This window comes from Acanthochromis polyacanthus, chromosome 11 (genome assembly GCF_021347895.1).
Source record: "Acanthochromis polyacanthus isolate Apoly-LR-REF ecotype Palm Island chromosome 11, KAUST_Apoly_ChrSc, whole genome shotgun sequence".
Taxonomy (NCBI): domain Eukaryota; kingdom Metazoa; phylum Chordata; class Actinopteri; family Pomacentridae; genus Acanthochromis; species Acanthochromis polyacanthus.
Genome location: NC_067123.1, coordinates 30,282,071 through 30,297,956, shown reverse-complemented (window position 1 = coordinate 30,297,956; position 15,886 = coordinate 30,282,071). Strand labels below are relative to the sequence as shown.

Below are 15,886 nucleotides of genomic sequence, written 5' to 3'. Positions count from 1 at the left end.
GTGCCCAGAGAAAACCCACGCATGCACAGGGAGAACATGCAAACTCCATGCAGAAAGATCCCAGGCCCATCCCGGGATTTGAACCGGAGATCTTCTTGCTGTAAGGCGAAAGTGCTAAGCAGTCCACCACTATGCAGCCCCTGCAGAAAACTAATTTAGCATAAAAATTATTAGCTTATCCTAAAGTCAACTAGTTAGCAAGTACTACAGAAAGTTAATATTGCATATAACATGATTAGCTTAACCTTAAATCAACTAGATAGCTAGTGCTGTAGCATAAAAATAATTAGCAGAACCTAAAGCCAGCTAGTTAGCTAGTGCTATAGCGAGTTAGTCTAGCATTACATTATTAGATTAACCTGAAGTCCGCTAGTTAGCCTTTTACACAGAGTTACATTGTTCTTTATTGCTGATTAGCTGTTATGTTACAGTATGAGATAAGAGCACACATAATTTAGCAGATACTGTATTGCATTTCAATATTTCCCTCGTGATGGATCAATGAAGTTTATTTTATTTTATATAGCTATTGCAAATTATTGATCTCTAAAAGGGGGCTTCTTGCATGAATCTAGATATCCAGAACTGAATCTGAATTGTGAAAACTGAATGAAGAGAGTTCACTTTTCAATGAGGACCAAATACATTTGCAGAACAAATAAGTGCAATTTCAATGCATTACATTCAGTTAATTGTAATCCCAGTTAATTGTAATTTTCTTTCACATTAGTGACTTAAAATTCAAAATATGACATTCCATTTCAAATCTTTAATACAGTTATTGTTGTTGAGCAATTCAAATATAAATGATTCAGATTCAGTTTCGGGTGGCGGAAATTTGCTCACATATTACCCATGTACTCTTACAGAAAAGGGGTTTGTAATGTTTTTGTTTATAGTAACAGCCAACATCCCATGTGACTTTTAACAGTAAACAAAAGTTTGTATTTAAATATTTAGACTTTTTTTAAACAAGGTAATTTTGCACTGTCAGAATATTACATCAACATACCTCAAAAATACTTCTTTTGAAGATCAGTGAGGTCACTACCATCGAGGAAAACGAGAATTGACTGTGATGTTCATGAGGGGAAACATGGAGGTGGGAGGGTTTCTTACCTGGTTTACCCTGCTGACTGTAAGCAGGAGAGGGGGGAATATATTTAGCAGTAATTGAGGTGTGATGGGGAAGTGTTGCAGTGCTGAACTGAGGACAGAGAGACAGAGAGACAGACGGGGACTTGGATAGAGATGAGTGGGCTGCTGGATGGGCCGGCTCTCGTGCATTCCTTGCGTGTTGTGTGGGCGCGTGGCTCAGGGTTCAGAGCTGTCGTCCCTCCCCCCCTCCCTGCTCCCCACTCCCTCCTCCCCTGCTCCGACAGAGACGGGCAAAAGGCGGAGGAGGAGCGACGCACCTTCACAGTCAACAGACGCTGGGTGTGCGGCAGTGCCCGTCGGTCGGTAGAGGAAGGCTACACCGGCAGAAGAAGCCCGCGGAGGGAGGAAGACACCTGACGGTAAGCTAACGGCCGTCCTCAGCGCGCGGCGACACTCTCCGCCGTTAGCTTAATTTAACGGTCATCGACGCTTCTCTTTTCACGTGTCCCTCTTTGCGCTACTTTTGCGGTAGTAATCGCACCACCCCACCATCTTGAGCTTTTTATTTTAATTTATTATTTTTCATAAAATTACCGGAAACTATCCGGTGACAGCGGCTAAATTGGGAGCTGCTTGCTATCAGTCGCATTTCCCCCCAGAGTGTGTAGCGACACCGCTGAATGATAATGATCAATTAAAGAAATCGCTTTTCAAAAAGAAATCAGCCATTTTCTGTACTGCTGCTTCTTTCTTTGTATTTCCGATTGCTTTCGTGTGTTGAAATATGAGTTTGAACGCGGTTTAAGTTGCCCCGTATTTCTGTTTGAATGGGTTCCGTGTATCTTCCGCTGACAGCGCGGTGAAGTCCCGAAGCAGGAGGTCCGCTCCTCCCCGCGCCCGGTGTAAAAATAGCCAGGTGTGTCAGCTTAGCCTGGGTCACGGTAATGCGACACACGCGGCTCTGCTCCCACCGGCTTTCTGACCGCATTCAGCCCCTCCACAACGACAAGAGTCGCGGAGTGGATGCCCGGTCAAACGCCGGTCCGTCCGGCTATGTGGGTCAACAGGATGCCATAAAGTTGTGTGAAGATGCCACCTGTTTGTTTTTGCCCGCATCCTCCGTGCGGCGTGTTTAAGATACCGTCCGTTTCAGAGAAAGCCAGAAGGTGTTGCTAAGCTTGGTTTTGTGTGGAGTAGCCCTTTAAACTCTGCTGTGTTGCATGTATGTGCAGTAGGTGATTTCCCCCCTGCAGTTCAGCTGCAGAGCAATGCAGCTGTCGAGCCCACAAGTCACAAGTGATAAGACTGCTGTGGCTAGCCAGGTGCTGATGATGGGTCGGTGTAACCTAAATCTCACATCTGTAGCCTACTTTCTGATGCTTGTCTCAAAGTGAAGGCTTAGATAATGTTGTATTTCACCTAAATTTGCAGCAGCAAGGAGGTAAAGCAAAACTTGCCCAAGAAAAATAGAATTTAGCAGCCAATTTAAAAGGTGCAGGCGCACAATGTGAATCGATATATACATCTAAGCAGAAACTGGTGAGAAAAAACTCCTATAATGTGAGATGGAAACAATAGGAGCCCAATTAGAGGATTGGGGGCAAACCCCGTGCACATTATGGGTAAACAAAGCGCTGAAGGTTCTGAGTTTACGTCCAAATTCTCAATTATTATTTTAAACCACAGAGACCTGCTCTCTCATTTCTAGTCTGAGCCGTTTCCTAATGAGCTCCTGAGCCAAGGGAGAGAATATATGAAATCTCGTTTCAGATTCAGCTGCAACCTTAGAGACAAAACACAAACAGCAGCTTCTGTGACCAGAGGCAGTGATGATTTCTAGCTTTCTATGGGTTTTGTTCAGATGGAGGGGTGCAAATGAAGAAAAAAAGAAAGCAGAGTAGATAAATATCTACAAATACAGAGGGCAGGATAATAAACCGAGACACACAAGCTACAATGGTTGACTTCAGTTTTAAATGATACAAGTATCACTGTTAATTATAGCCTTGGTATTCAGAAAGAGATTTTTCAGTGGTCTGAATTACAAACAGGATTGTTTCAGGCTTAAGGACTTAATATAACTTGGTTTAGCTGACAATGGCCATCTAAAGTAGCTTTTGGATATTTTCCCACTGGCCTGCCTGTATGTCAGTGTACATGAGCCAGGCAGCTATTGGCTGGAGAAGAAAGGTGTCCTGGTGAGTAAGTGGCTCCGAGGCTGGAAGCTTCAGGGAGAGCAGCAGATGGATGATGATGTAGCGGGTACTGGCGCTCCCTGCCTCCCGCCGCCATCCGTCACACGCTAATGATCGTGTCACACCTTCTCCCCGGGCGGCCGGCCACTTCTGCAGCGCTCAGCTCAAAAACTGGTAGCTCCACTCAAATCCTCTCTTCACGGCCGTCGGCTGAAAAGCCGGGAGACAGACTGCGCTGCAAGCCTCTCTATCGCTAATTCTTCACTTCTTTTTGCCTCCATCGCCTTCCTTCACCCCTCTTCACCTCTAAAGTCCCTACAGACCGCTTCCTCATCTCTCTTCATCCCCTGCTTCCCTCGCCTCCCATTCATCTTGTTTTCCTGTGTGTAGTGCATCTGGTCCATATCTGTTTTTTCCCTCTCTGTCTTCTTACGCTGTGTTTCCTCTCTTATCGATGTAGATTCACGGGTTTAATACGAAACCGTACCAGCATGGTTCTCTTTTCTTTGATTGCATTAATTTACAGAGATGTGTTGTTTTTTCATGCCCCTCCCTTCGGTGAGGTCTGAGGTCAGGGTCAGCCACAGTGCAGCACTCATGAAGCTGGTGTGTTTGGCTGAAGGACAGCTCAGCAAGAACTCGCCATTAGGGAGTCTCCCAAGTTATTATGTCCTTTTGAGTGTTTATGTGCCTCTGAACCGTTTTCACTTCCCTAGGCTGCAGTAGACCTCCACAGAAAGACAAAGATACAGATTTTCTATGGTATTGTGTTACCTTTAATACTTCATTTGTAAGAAACAGTAGGGCTGCAAGACATTCTAACTTTCATCAGTGATTAATCCGCCATCAGCTTGTCTAAAATATATAAAAAAATTGTGCGAAGAAAATGACATTTTTTTGTAAATTTCAATAGCTCGTTTTGTTGATCAACACGCCAAAATGCAAATTTGTTCAATTTATCATCATGTAAGACAAAGAAAAGCAGCAAAAGCTAACACTCAAAAGGCTGGAACAAAGAAAAAAAATCTATGACGATCAACTGTTTGACTTGAAAAGAGGATATTTTCAACATACCAATAAGTACCAATGTACTTTCTGATCCTTCAGCTGAAGGATTTGTTACGTAACATGACTCATTTTACCAAGAAATAGCCCTTTATTATGTGTGTAGTGACAGTCAATACAGTTACATCAATAAAAAAATCTTATCACATTAACCATCTGAATTAAAGTATGATTCACCTCCTTTATAAAATAATTTATCAAAAAGTTGTACATATTGAAGCATTTCTGCCAATGATCTTTCCACTTTAAAATTTTAAACCAACACATGCCAAGATTTGAAGCTCCTCTCTACCGTTCTAAGAATATTTTTTCTGGATGGATTCCCAGCTGTCATGTTACAGTGTTTCACTGAAGCTGTAGGGGAAGTAAACACCACTTTGGTTGCACATGGACTGACAGAGGTCTTTTCTTTTTAAAAAACGCTATTATCTCCAGTCGAGTGTTAAATAACCATGTTGTGGGACTCGGCATCCTCTAAGCTCGTTATTCTGTCCCAGGTGCTGCAGCAGTAAGTGTCCCCTTGAGCTGTGTGTTACAGCGGAATGTGTCCCCGCTGAACACAGTCGGCCCTCTGGAGAAGATGGTGGAATGCCACTTCCTCCAGTGTGTGTGCGTCTATCTCTTTGGTCTCAGCAATATTCTCACCACTGGGATCAGAGGCTCGGCTTGGCATTCTGGGAATATCAGTGCTGCCGGATCGGATGATACTCTCCACAGCTGCTGTTTCTAAGAAAAGCTCGAGGACACACTCAGACACACACACGGCAGACATCAGTTCACATAACGTGTAAATATACATGCAAATACCACATCCAAGCACAGGCCTGTATGTTACCGCCACAGATGCACAGGCATGCTGACAGTAATACACTAAGTACTGTAAAGCAGCAATTAACCGTCAAACCAGGAGAGCATTTGGGAATCGCAGACGGAGGTTAACACACACTTGCAGACACACAAGCTTAGCTACTTGATGTCATTTCCAGCAGCTATGCTTTTATGCTTTGGCTAGCGTTTGATGTGAGTGAGTGTGTGACTTAGTGTGAAGCAGCGTAGTGGTGTTTTCTGTTGTACAATGACCGCTAACAGTTTTTTCTCCTGTGCTTTTCGATCTCTTCAGGCTATTTTCCATTGACCAGTGAAGGGCCGGCAGAGAGAGGAGCGGCTGAGGAGGGGAGCAGAGGCGGAGACGGTAATTGCGTTTCTGGCTGCCCTGTGGGAACATGGGATATATGACCTCATCATTCACCTGTGAGGCTCTCCAGTAAACAACTCCAGATAGGTACAAACTGTGTACACAAACACACACACACAGAGAGCCATGCAAATGCAGGCAAAGACATCCTTAAATGGCACTCAAGTATACAAAAGCAGGCATTATTTGCACAGCCTGACCGTCTCTCTGACTGTCTGATTTGTGCGTTTTCCAGAAGGATGACTGAGGCAGCAGTAGAAAGTGCAGATGTCCTCCTAAAACCCTGCGATGTGACGTCATGTGACGCCGTCATCTGTCCCTCCCCTCCGCCATGTCTACCCCCCTGCAATCAGAGAAAGGATGAGGAGAGTCACAGTGACACAAAGAAGCTTGAGCAGCAGGTAAGTGATGCTAAACTGAACAGATACTGCCATGTACCATGTTAAAATTATGCCTCCTCCCCCCACCGACACTGCTCACATGCTCACTTTATAATAAATTACGTCCTCACTCGCAGAAACACTGCAGCCAGGTGCAACCAAAGAAAAAACTAAAGGTAAGCTAAAATAATCCTGCCTCTCATTATTCATTCTCGCTGAAATATCGATTGCATTAGACTCTATGAATTTGTAATATTGCTTGCTTGCGTGTGTATTTTAGGCCAAAGGAAAGTTAGTGCGCAGTATGGCTATCTGCGAGGAGCCCTCACCGTTTGAAGAATCAATGGTAACACACACACATCATCCTCGATCCTTCCACCTCCCTCTCTCATCACCACACTCGAAATTACTCTTTATTTTCTTATGTTTATTTCCAGGAATCTCCAAACACAAGCATCTCATCTAGCTGCCATGACAACGAGAGCACTTCCTGTCAGGAGGAGGAGCATGAGAAGAGCACAGATCCAAAGAAACATTCATTGTCCAAAGGTGTGTGTGTGTGTTTTGTGTGTTAGTGATATCTCATAAAAGAGAGAGAGGCAAATAAAATGTAATAAAGCAGGATTCCGTGCCACTATTTAGATGTAGTTCTCTTGGGGTTTTTAATATTGCAGTGTGCTTTTGTTGTTTTTGTTGTTTTTTTTGTGTAACACACACCCTGCCTGTGTCGCTCCCAGAGTCCAGCGTGGAGTACACAGACTCCACCGGCATAGATCTGCACCAGTTTATCGTCGACACCCTCAACAGCAACCCCAGAGACCGCATGATGCTGCTTAAACTGGAGCAGGACATGATCGACTTCATCACCAGCAATAGGTGTGTGTGTGTGAAGGAGAGTGTGGCGGAGAGGACATAACCTTGAGTCTTGACTGAGCTGTCTACCTGTTTAATGTGCAGGAATGAAAATTGAATCAAAGCTGAATTCTATTAAAGATGAAGCACAGCTTTAGTCTGTTTTAAAATGCTGTAAGTTTTCAGCTCCGTTCTTATAATTCTGTCCATACAGCTTATTTATTGTACTAAACAATATATCGAGGCGATTATTTTCGTGTGGGTGTGTTTGAGCACCAGAAATGAAATTGGACTTGAGCCAAAAAGTAAAACCAATTTCAATCTCTGTTCTTCTTCTTCTTCCTCGTTCCCTATCGCTCTCGCTCTGCATCTCTTTCTCATTTCCTCCCTCTCACTTTGTTCTGTCGCTCCCTCATTCTGTCTTTGTGTTCCTCTCTGCTTCGTACCTTCTTTACTTTCTGCTTTCTCACCCTTCCCCTCTCTCTCTCTCTCTCTCTCCCTCCCCACATCCTTCCTTGTTTCGGTCTCACTCTCAGCCCCTTTAAGAAGTTCCCTCACATGTCGTCCTACCACCGCATGCTGGTCCATCGGGTGGCGGCCTACTTTGGCATGGAGCACAATGTAGACCAGACAGGCAAGTCTGTCATCATCAACAGGACGAGCAGCACACGCATGTAAGCATGCAGTAATGTGCCTTTGTGAATCTTCCTGTAAACCCTTAATGCTCGGAACAAACTAACAAGATTTGTCTGTGCGCTAAAGACCGGAGCAGCGTTTCCAGGATGAGCTGCATAAAGACAAGACAGAAGAGCTCCACCAGTGGAAATATATTCTGAAGAGAGACAACAGCTCAGATGACCAGGTCTGTCTGTCCTCCTATATAGCTGCCTGTCTCTCAGGAATTCCCTGTATAATTGACATTGGCCGTGTTCTATCAGTGATTTGGCCTGTTCTCTTTTCTCTCCCCTACAGAACCGACTCCACCCCTTACGGGAGAAGCAAAGCAAGTCAGTGGAGGAGAGAGAGGAGGAGTACCAAAGAGCACGAGAGCGAATCTTCAGCCAAGAGGTGAGAGGAAGAGACCGAGAAGGACGAACCAGGCTACTGTGACATACACAGAGAGGATTCTTACTAATTTCTCTGCTGTACTTTTTCAGCCGCCCTGCACCAAGGAGAGCACCCATGCAGAAACCAGGTAACCTTGCCTGCAGTGTAATTTTTTTTCCCCATGTGCTTCTCAGCTTATTATATTTAGATGAGAGCATTAATATATGTCTGTGTGTGTGTGTTGTGTGCAGGGATGTGGAGGAGTACAATCCATATGCTGAGACCCAGAGGAGAAGGCAGCTCTTCAGGTAGCGCTCTCACTGCACGCTCGCACAGTCATTTATCATCCTAATCTGGTCAGCCTGGCTGGCACCAAGCTTTTCAAGTCTGCAGCGGAAACAGAAAGACGACCTAGATTTAGTTTCATTTATTTGCGCGTTTGTGTCAAGGTTTAACATCCTTGGCAGGAAGCAAAGACTTTACAGATCATTTTGGTGAAAGAATGTAGCATGAAACCTTCAGCCTATCATTATGTGCGGCATATCAGCAGGTGTGGAAGCCATTTTTGTCCTCCATTCAGATTTAACAGCATTCTTCTTGAGCAGTAATGAGGCTGTGGGATAATTCTGGATGTGCCTCACAGGGGGAGCCGTGACAGCTCAGGCTCCAGCTGGACAGGCAGCAGCACTGAGACTGACTGCCGCTATGGCAACGACCCCCGACCTTGGAGCAGCACCGACTCCGATTCCTCCTACCAGTGGACGAGTCCTGCTCTGAAGCCTCGCCAACCCGCCAACCACAGCTGGGACGCACGAGGTTCAGGTGCGTCTTTTCTTTAACGACTTTTCAACGCGTCTTGTGTCGCGCGTTCCGAGGTGTGAATCCGTCACGGCCGAGACGCTTCACTCCCCCTGTACCTGAGCTCGAGCTGCAAACTTGCGCGCAGACTTCATCGCCACGCCACACTTGGGAAAATCGCTGCTTATAAATTATCAGCTCCTTATTCGGCAGCATCTAATTAACAAAAAGCAGTGGAAGTTCTTTTGGTGTGAAAATTTAACTCAGTCCATGAATCTTCACACCATAGCTGTAAATTTTCACACAACACCTCCAGTCTTCTTCGCATATCCAGGAAGAAAAAGAAAAAAGCTATGCTGTGGGGCTGCAGGCAGTATGTTTTTAGCACACAGGGGCGGGTGTGTGTGTGTGTGTGTGTGTGTGTGTGTTTTTTTTTTTTTTTTTTTTTTTTTATATCAGATTGAGATGTTGAAATGTCACTTCTATTCTTACTCTTTATTCTCTGCTTTCTCTTCTCTCTCAGGTTCCATCTCTCTTTACAGACTGCCATCCACATGTCCTCACCCCTCTCCTCCTCCCATGATCGAGGAACAAGCTCCCAGCTCTGCCTACATCATGGAGAACGGGATCCCACCAGGCAGTATTTTGGTGAACCCACACACTGGTACATACCTCATACACACACACACAGACATACACACTCACTAACACACACAAGTAAGATTTTAGATGAGAAAAGCTCATTTATAATCTTAACCTTTGACCTATCAGGGCAGCCATTCCTCAACCCTGACGGGACCCCTGTGGTGTACAATCCTCCGGACAGTCAGCAGCCAATCAGGAGCCAGACTCAGCTGCAGGGCTCTCCCCCTCAGCCGTCACAGCAGCAGGTAGCGCACACGCGCATGACGAGACGTATTTTAGATGCAAGCTATGTTCCCAGTGACATACATACATGCCACCTTTTGTGTGCCTTTATCTCTGTCTCCACATGTGTCTCTCTCAGGTGGTTCAGTACTCGTCTGTCTCTTACACAGCTCCACAGATGTTGCCTGTCACTCCCTCACAGCCATACTCCACAGTATGTATTGCTGAACGCCGCAACGGATGCTGCGTGTTTGTGGCGCGTGCACAAGAGTCTGACCTCCTTTCTCTTGACCAACAGATTGAAGATCTCTCCTCGCAGTTTGCCCATGTGACAGTGAGCTGTCAGACGGCGGGTGAAGCCCCACCCGTCTACCCTCCCAGTCCGGGTTACATCTATGCAGCTCCTCCCCTTCCTCCTCCTCCTCCTCCTCCTCCTCCTCACAACCCCTCCAGCTACTGCCAGCCCTCACCTCAGGTCGGGAGAAACTAAATTCGTCATGTCAGTTAACCCTCGTGTCGTCCTGCGGGTCAAAATGGACCCGATTTAAAGTTTGAAAATGTGGGTAAAAAAATACATTTTCATGGGGAAACTTCTGATGTCCACATTTTCAACATTTTTGGGAAATCTTTGAACATTTTTGGTGGAATAAAGAAATGTTAAAATGTTTCTTTAAGAACATTCACATAAAAACGTTCACATAAAAATCAACCAAAATCCAGCGAATTTTGCTGGATTTTGGTTGATTTTTATGTGAACGTTATTAAAGAAAATATTAGAGGTTTTACTGATACATATGGAATCACTTTAGATATTTTTAGGATTTTTTTTGGAAGATTTTTACTCATCTTTTGAAAATATTTACAAGAAATGTCTTGCGAAATTTGTGGGATTTTTTTATTTAAAAAAAAAACTTCTAAGGAATTATTGGAATTTTCTTCCTGAAGGTTTTGCAAATTTTTATACATTTAGGGAATTTTTTTGCTGAATTTTTGGATTTTTTTTCAGACAAGAAAACAGTATTGTTTTGTTGCCTGTAAATAAAGACAACATCAGGGTTTAGTGGATAAATTAATCATTTTCGCCACAGTGTGAATAATTTTTAATCTTTTTGTCCTATAGGTGCCTGTGTATTACTACGGCCAGTACCCTACCTCAGCTCAGCATGGATGCAGACCCCTCTCACCTACCCAGCACATCCACAGCCAAGCAGCACAGCCAACAGGTACTTTTCCCCCAAATACGAGTGGGTGTGTTTGTGGGTGAGGAAGGCGGTGAGAAAACGAGCTGCGGCAGTAGAGGAGGGGGCCGTTACACTGTCAGAGATGTAGTCTGAGGGTCTCACAGTGAACCGGTCTCTTTTCCTGCTGTTTCTATTCATCACGCTGACAAAACACGAGGAGACACAATTCACTCCTGTCATCCATGGCCGTTTGTTAAAAAAAAAGATTGCGTAAAAATATTCAAGACTTCAGCTACTGTATATGTATTTTTTATTTTAGTTTTTATGTCAAAATAAATAATGTTAAACAAATTATTATACATTGATGGAATAAGTATGGAGTATTTTTGGCAATCAGCAAAGTGCACATCCTCAAATCTGTTCAGAAATACCTATAATGATCTCTTGTTGCTTGTTTCTTATATTAAGCTTTTGCTAAATAACCCGCAGCAGTGATCTATATTGTTAATAATCTCTTCTATGTTTGCAGCAGGATACGCCCCTGCTGTGAGGGTGCAGCAGTCTTCCCACACCCAAACCCAAGCTGTGCTGGGGACCTACTCACCGGTTGCCTCCCATCAGTGTAGCATGGTTCAGGTAAACACAGAACGCCCAGAGGTGTCTTTGTGCGTCAGACTCGAGCAGTTCAGCCCCCAGAAGACGCATTTAGTACTTCACAAAGTGCTGGTGGTAGCAAATTCTCTGCAACCAACTTTCTTTTTTTTCCCCCCTCCCTCTTGTCTCTCTGCAGGGAGGCGTTTCGGTGTCCTTTCCCCAAAGTAAAGTTGTAAACGGGGTAGGTGGGGAGGCGGGGTACTGCTGCGTCGTGCCCCCACCCGCCCACTGCCGCCCTCCCAGCTGCACCAACCTCAGCGCTCCGGCCTGGAACGCACAGTACTGACGGAGCCATGATACTTTTGTTTCTGTGTGAACTCATCCACACACATATTTAACACAAACACAACCCCCCTCACCCTCACCTACACCCCTCCCTCCTCCTGATGATGCCCCCTGGGTTTGCACACACACACACATGCAACATACCCCCACTCACAGAGATAAATGTACCACTGTACCAAAGCTTAATAGTATATTTCAGAGCTGCTGTATTGAATGCATAATTTATATACACAAATGGAGTTTTATATTGATATTAAATTATATATTGTGTTTTAAGGAAATGCACTGTGTGAAGAGAATAAAGTGCTGTGGCTGGACTGACGAGGTCACATTTCTCTATCATCCTGGCTCTTTGCTTCCTCTGAACTTGATGATGGCAGTAGATGAGACGCCAGGAAATAAAGCACACTGTATGAGGGCATCTTCTCCGCACACATCCAGCAGAAGATGTAAAAGAAGCAGTCTTAATTTGCACACTGTGGGAAAGCACAGATTTGGGTTGTTAACCTACCACTGAGTTCTTAAATGGGAGAGGAATGTCATTGACTTAATGCCTGAATAAGTATCCGACAAGCAAGCCAAGGATTCTGCATTAATACGGCTGATTGCTATCGACATCTAGTTAAAGGGGGCATAAAAGGGAGAGTAAAATGCTCACACAGCGGGAGGTTTAATGCAGATATCTGACTGTAAACCGGTGACGTTTCCACACTTACATTTGTTTTTACACAAATTATGCAAATGGAGAACATTTCCAATATTTCATTAAACATGGTGGAATTACACTATGAGACTTTAGTGCCCCCTCCTTCTCAAAACCACAATTACACCGTCCTTGAGTCGAACAGGTTTTCTTTCTATCAAACAGTGGTGGATCTTCCGTAGGAGCCCGGGGGTGGGGGGGCTGGCTCCCTTGTGATCTCATTGGCCACCCCGTGTGCCCCTTAAATTTTTCGTTGGGAATTTACATTACTGATACTCCGATTTCCGATGCTCCTGAATGCAACTTCGTTGTCGGACTGCACCTAAATGCACCAATGACGTTGGTTAGATCTTTTGATTGTATTTCGTTTGGATTGGAAGAAGCTATGAAGAGGTTTCCTGATGCAGGAGGAGAAGACGAGCAGCTTTGTGTCCTTGCGGTAAGAAGACTGTGGCCGTTTCTCAGTCCGCTACTGTCCGTACTGTCTCACGTACTCGAGAAACGTCATCATTGAGACTGCATAGGACCAGACTAGTGTGTGTAGATATGAATCAGTAGATAGATGTATATCTATAGCTTCAGCTCCCAGTGAAAAAAACGATTTTATTAGAGGAAGTTAGACACAGTCACACTGAAACGGAGCTACAGCCCTGTGTCTTGGACAGGATTTGTTTTCAAAGCAATGTGTGACGGTAATAATCGGCGCCAGAGCAGACCTCATTAGCACTTCCGCTAGGTCGGCTAACTTCCGGTCGCTCCATGGATGCTGTTGTCGGGAATGTAGCCAGAATATGGATTAATTTTTCGTTTGGGCTTGACAAAGACGAGAACAAAAATATTCAGAGAAAATGGAGCAGCTAGCTAACGCTCATTACAGTTTATTCGCTTCAGTATATTCGGGTTCATAAAGATATCCCCTTGGCATAGAGACTTGCTGAAGTCAATATATTCATCGTCGCTGTCGTAGTCAGACATGTTAACTTTATGAGCAGTAAACAAAGTGAAACCTGCACGGCTGCCAGCTGGAGGCAGCACGGAGTGATATGAAGGGAGAGAAAATAGTGCCAAGCGTTTACGAGGTCTGACTTCTTTGTGGACAACGGTTTTGTAATGCAAATATATCACTCTTTCGAACACATATTGGTTTGAGAAGAAAACGCTTTATTTTCGTGACCCCAGCAAACTTGCCGGACTACCTTCGTCTGGACCAAAACCGGACAGGATCTCTGCTCACTGGATGCTGTCGGCAGTAAGTCTGTGTGAATTAACAACACTGCTGACGGGGATGCCATACAGATTCATGTTAAAAATCCCAAACTATCCCTTTAATATTCAGTCTAAGGAAACTGGAAGTTGCAGCGCGACAGAAGAACCAACAATATGCCATTTTCTCCTTTAATGAGTCAACTTCTGGTGCTTTCAGACCAAAGAACTACAGACTCTTGACAACCTGCTCCAACTCTTGGTACAGGACCTCACCAAATGGGTCAAAAAGGTTTCCTTCTCATTTCTACTCTGAAGCTCACCTTCTCCTGCTCAAACTGCTGACAAATGTTTCTGCTGCTCTAAAGTCTGGTCTCCAGAACTTCCTAAAAACTCTCAAAGTCTCTTCTGCTGCAGGTTGCTTTGTAGAACTGTTACAGAAAACCTCACTAAACCACATAGAGGGGCCTCAAGATAGTCATCCAAATGAAACCGTACAAAAACCAAACTAAAACCCAAATGCTAAAGTCTCCTGCAGCCTACCAGAGAACCTCTTTAAACAGAATCAGGACAGGAATTCTTACCTTCTGGACAACCAAAGTTGGTTCACAAACAATAATACAGAATATGTCTGACCAAAAACCTCTAAAGACTCTCTACAGCCAAGATAAAGACACAACTCAGCTACACCAAATCCACTAATCACTGCACACGTTAGCACCATGTGATAACTGTGGCTAAAGAACCACATTTACCAAGACCAGTACAAAGCCCTAAAACACACCAAGAAACACATTAAAGACGATTTTACTGTTGGAAGTTGCAAGCCAATGCCTATTTAAAAAAAAAAAAAAAAAAAAAAAAAACTAAAGCAACCGAGCCAAACCCAGTTTAGTGAAGAGAAGCAGAGGAAATGTTTGACTGCACACATAAAGCAGGAAGACAAAGACACTGAGCTGCTCAAGTGTTCCTGATAACACCAAGCAGCCACCTGGACAGCCAATAGGAACACAGCTTACTGGAAGTCCAGAGGGCTGGCTTAGTGAAGTAAATTTAGTTTAAAGTTGAAGCAGAAAGTTAAAGAAAGTTGAAAACCACCTTCTGATACCTGAAATCTCTGAGTGTTCACACAAAAAACGCCTGAACATGTCAAACTGGTTCCATAGTAGAACCATCATTGTAAAAACGTCATAGTATGGTGTGTTGCTCAAAAAACATTACGACCTGCTGTGTTGGGTCACTGAGGAGCAACACAAAAACAGGACAAACGCTGGATTCCAGGGGTTAGGAGGCTGTTTATTTGAAAGAGTAAGTTTACAACAAAACAACATGTGAGCAGAAAAATCACAAAGACTGTCTTTAGTTCAGCTGAAAATATTAGTTTTGTCTTTTTTATTGACCAAACTTTTCAGGAAGTAGATGAAGAATAATTAAAGCTCTCATGTAGAAGTCCAACTTATTTTGGACCCTTGTGGAGAGTTTAATCTTAGAATTTGTAAAGCTGTTGAGTTTTTAGAGTCACATGGATCGTTTTGAGATTTAATAACCGAGTCCTGAAATAAAATTACAGTTGTGGATTTCTGTCATTTAGTCTGGACTAAACAAATAACAGCAGCATAAATCTCAAATGTCTTTATGAGGAGTCTGGATTGAGGTTTCTCACTTGATAATGATCAAAACATGAAATTTAGGTTGGTTTAAAGGAACATTCCATCTTAATTCTTTGAATGTTGACCTAAAAGGTTTGTTTCGGGAAGTATTCCACCTACAAGGTCCTCGCACATCAACCTTAAAGGAACATTCACCAAAAATCCCTGGACATGCACCTAAAATGTTGGTTTAATCGAGAACTCCATCCAAAATCCTCAAAGAGACCTGAGGGGCTGGTTAAAAGGAATATTCCACCTAAAACCTCAACTAGGGCAGTATGTGTAGCAGCGACAGCAGAAAGAGGTCCTCTCTGGGTGGCAGAATGGCGTCCAAGTGGCAGCTCCCTTTCTGCTCTTACCTTACTCACTAAACTCAAGTCCCATGGAGGACTTGAGTAGTTGACGTTTCCTGCTGCAACCTTCCCTTTTTCTGCTTTTTTCCACGTCCGATCACTCCCGACCCAGTTTTTGACCCTTTTTCTGAGCTTTGACCAATCCGAGAACATGTAGTACATCATCTGCATCGACGGCGTAACCAATGGAAGGAAAACCACCCTCACCAACTGCCTGATCAAGAACCTGCCCAACTGCTGCGTGGTCCATCAGGATGACTTCTTCAAGCCCCAAGATCAGATTGAAGTTGGTGAAGATGGCTTTAAGCAGCATGATGTCATCACTGCTCTGGACATGAACGCCATGATGAGTAGGATCTAC

At 44.1% G+C, this 15,886-nt stretch overlaps 1 protein-coding gene across 4 annotated transcripts; it reads left to right on the top strand.

Annotated features, from left to right (window-relative positions):
• The first annotated feature begins 1,382 nt into the window (after positions 1-1,382).
• arpp21 (cAMP-regulated phosphoprotein, 21) lies at positions 1,383-11,959 on the top strand. Of its 4 annotated transcripts, none has more exons than XM_022198666.2 (20): positions 1,383-1,517; positions 5,479-5,640; positions 5,789-5,954; positions 6,071-6,109; positions 6,214-6,279; positions 6,371-6,482; positions 6,671-6,809; positions 7,322-7,459; positions 7,548-7,647; positions 7,758-7,853; positions 7,943-7,980; positions 8,084-8,140; positions 8,476-8,654; positions 9,154-9,294; positions 9,402-9,520; positions 9,637-9,711; positions 9,796-9,972; positions 10,618-10,720; positions 11,211-11,314; positions 11,469-11,959. In XM_022198666.2, exons 3-20 carry the CDS (start codon positions 5,793-5,795, stop codon positions 11,616-11,618), a joined length of 1,995 nt encoding a protein of 664 aa, XP_022054358.1. In that variant the 5' UTR covers positions 1,383-1,517; positions 5,479-5,640; positions 5,789-5,792; the 3' UTR covers positions 11,619-11,959. The 4 variants fall into 4 exon arrangements, 3 of the variants coding, with proteins under 3 accessions (XP_022054358.1, XP_022054357.1, XP_022054359.1); XM_022198665.2 differs by having other exon boundaries at positions 11,208-11,314; XM_022198667.2 differs by lacking the exon at positions 9,637-9,711 and having other exon boundaries at positions 11,208-11,314.
• Positions 11,960-15,886: the final 3,927 nt, after the last annotated feature.

Coding starts and splice junctions, on each gene's coding strand:
- arpp21 (XM_022198665.2), top strand. CDS start 5,793: ATGACTGAGGCAGCAGTAGAAAGTGCAGATGTCCTCCTAAAACCCTGC. Junction 6,110..6,213: donor AACCAAAGAAAAAACTAAAG/GTAAGCTAAAAT, acceptor TGTGTATTTTAG/GCCAAAGGAAAGTTAGTGCG. Junction 6,280..6,370: donor CACCGTTTGAAGAATCAATG/GTAACACACACA, acceptor GTTTATTTCCAG/GAATCTCCAAACACAAGCAT.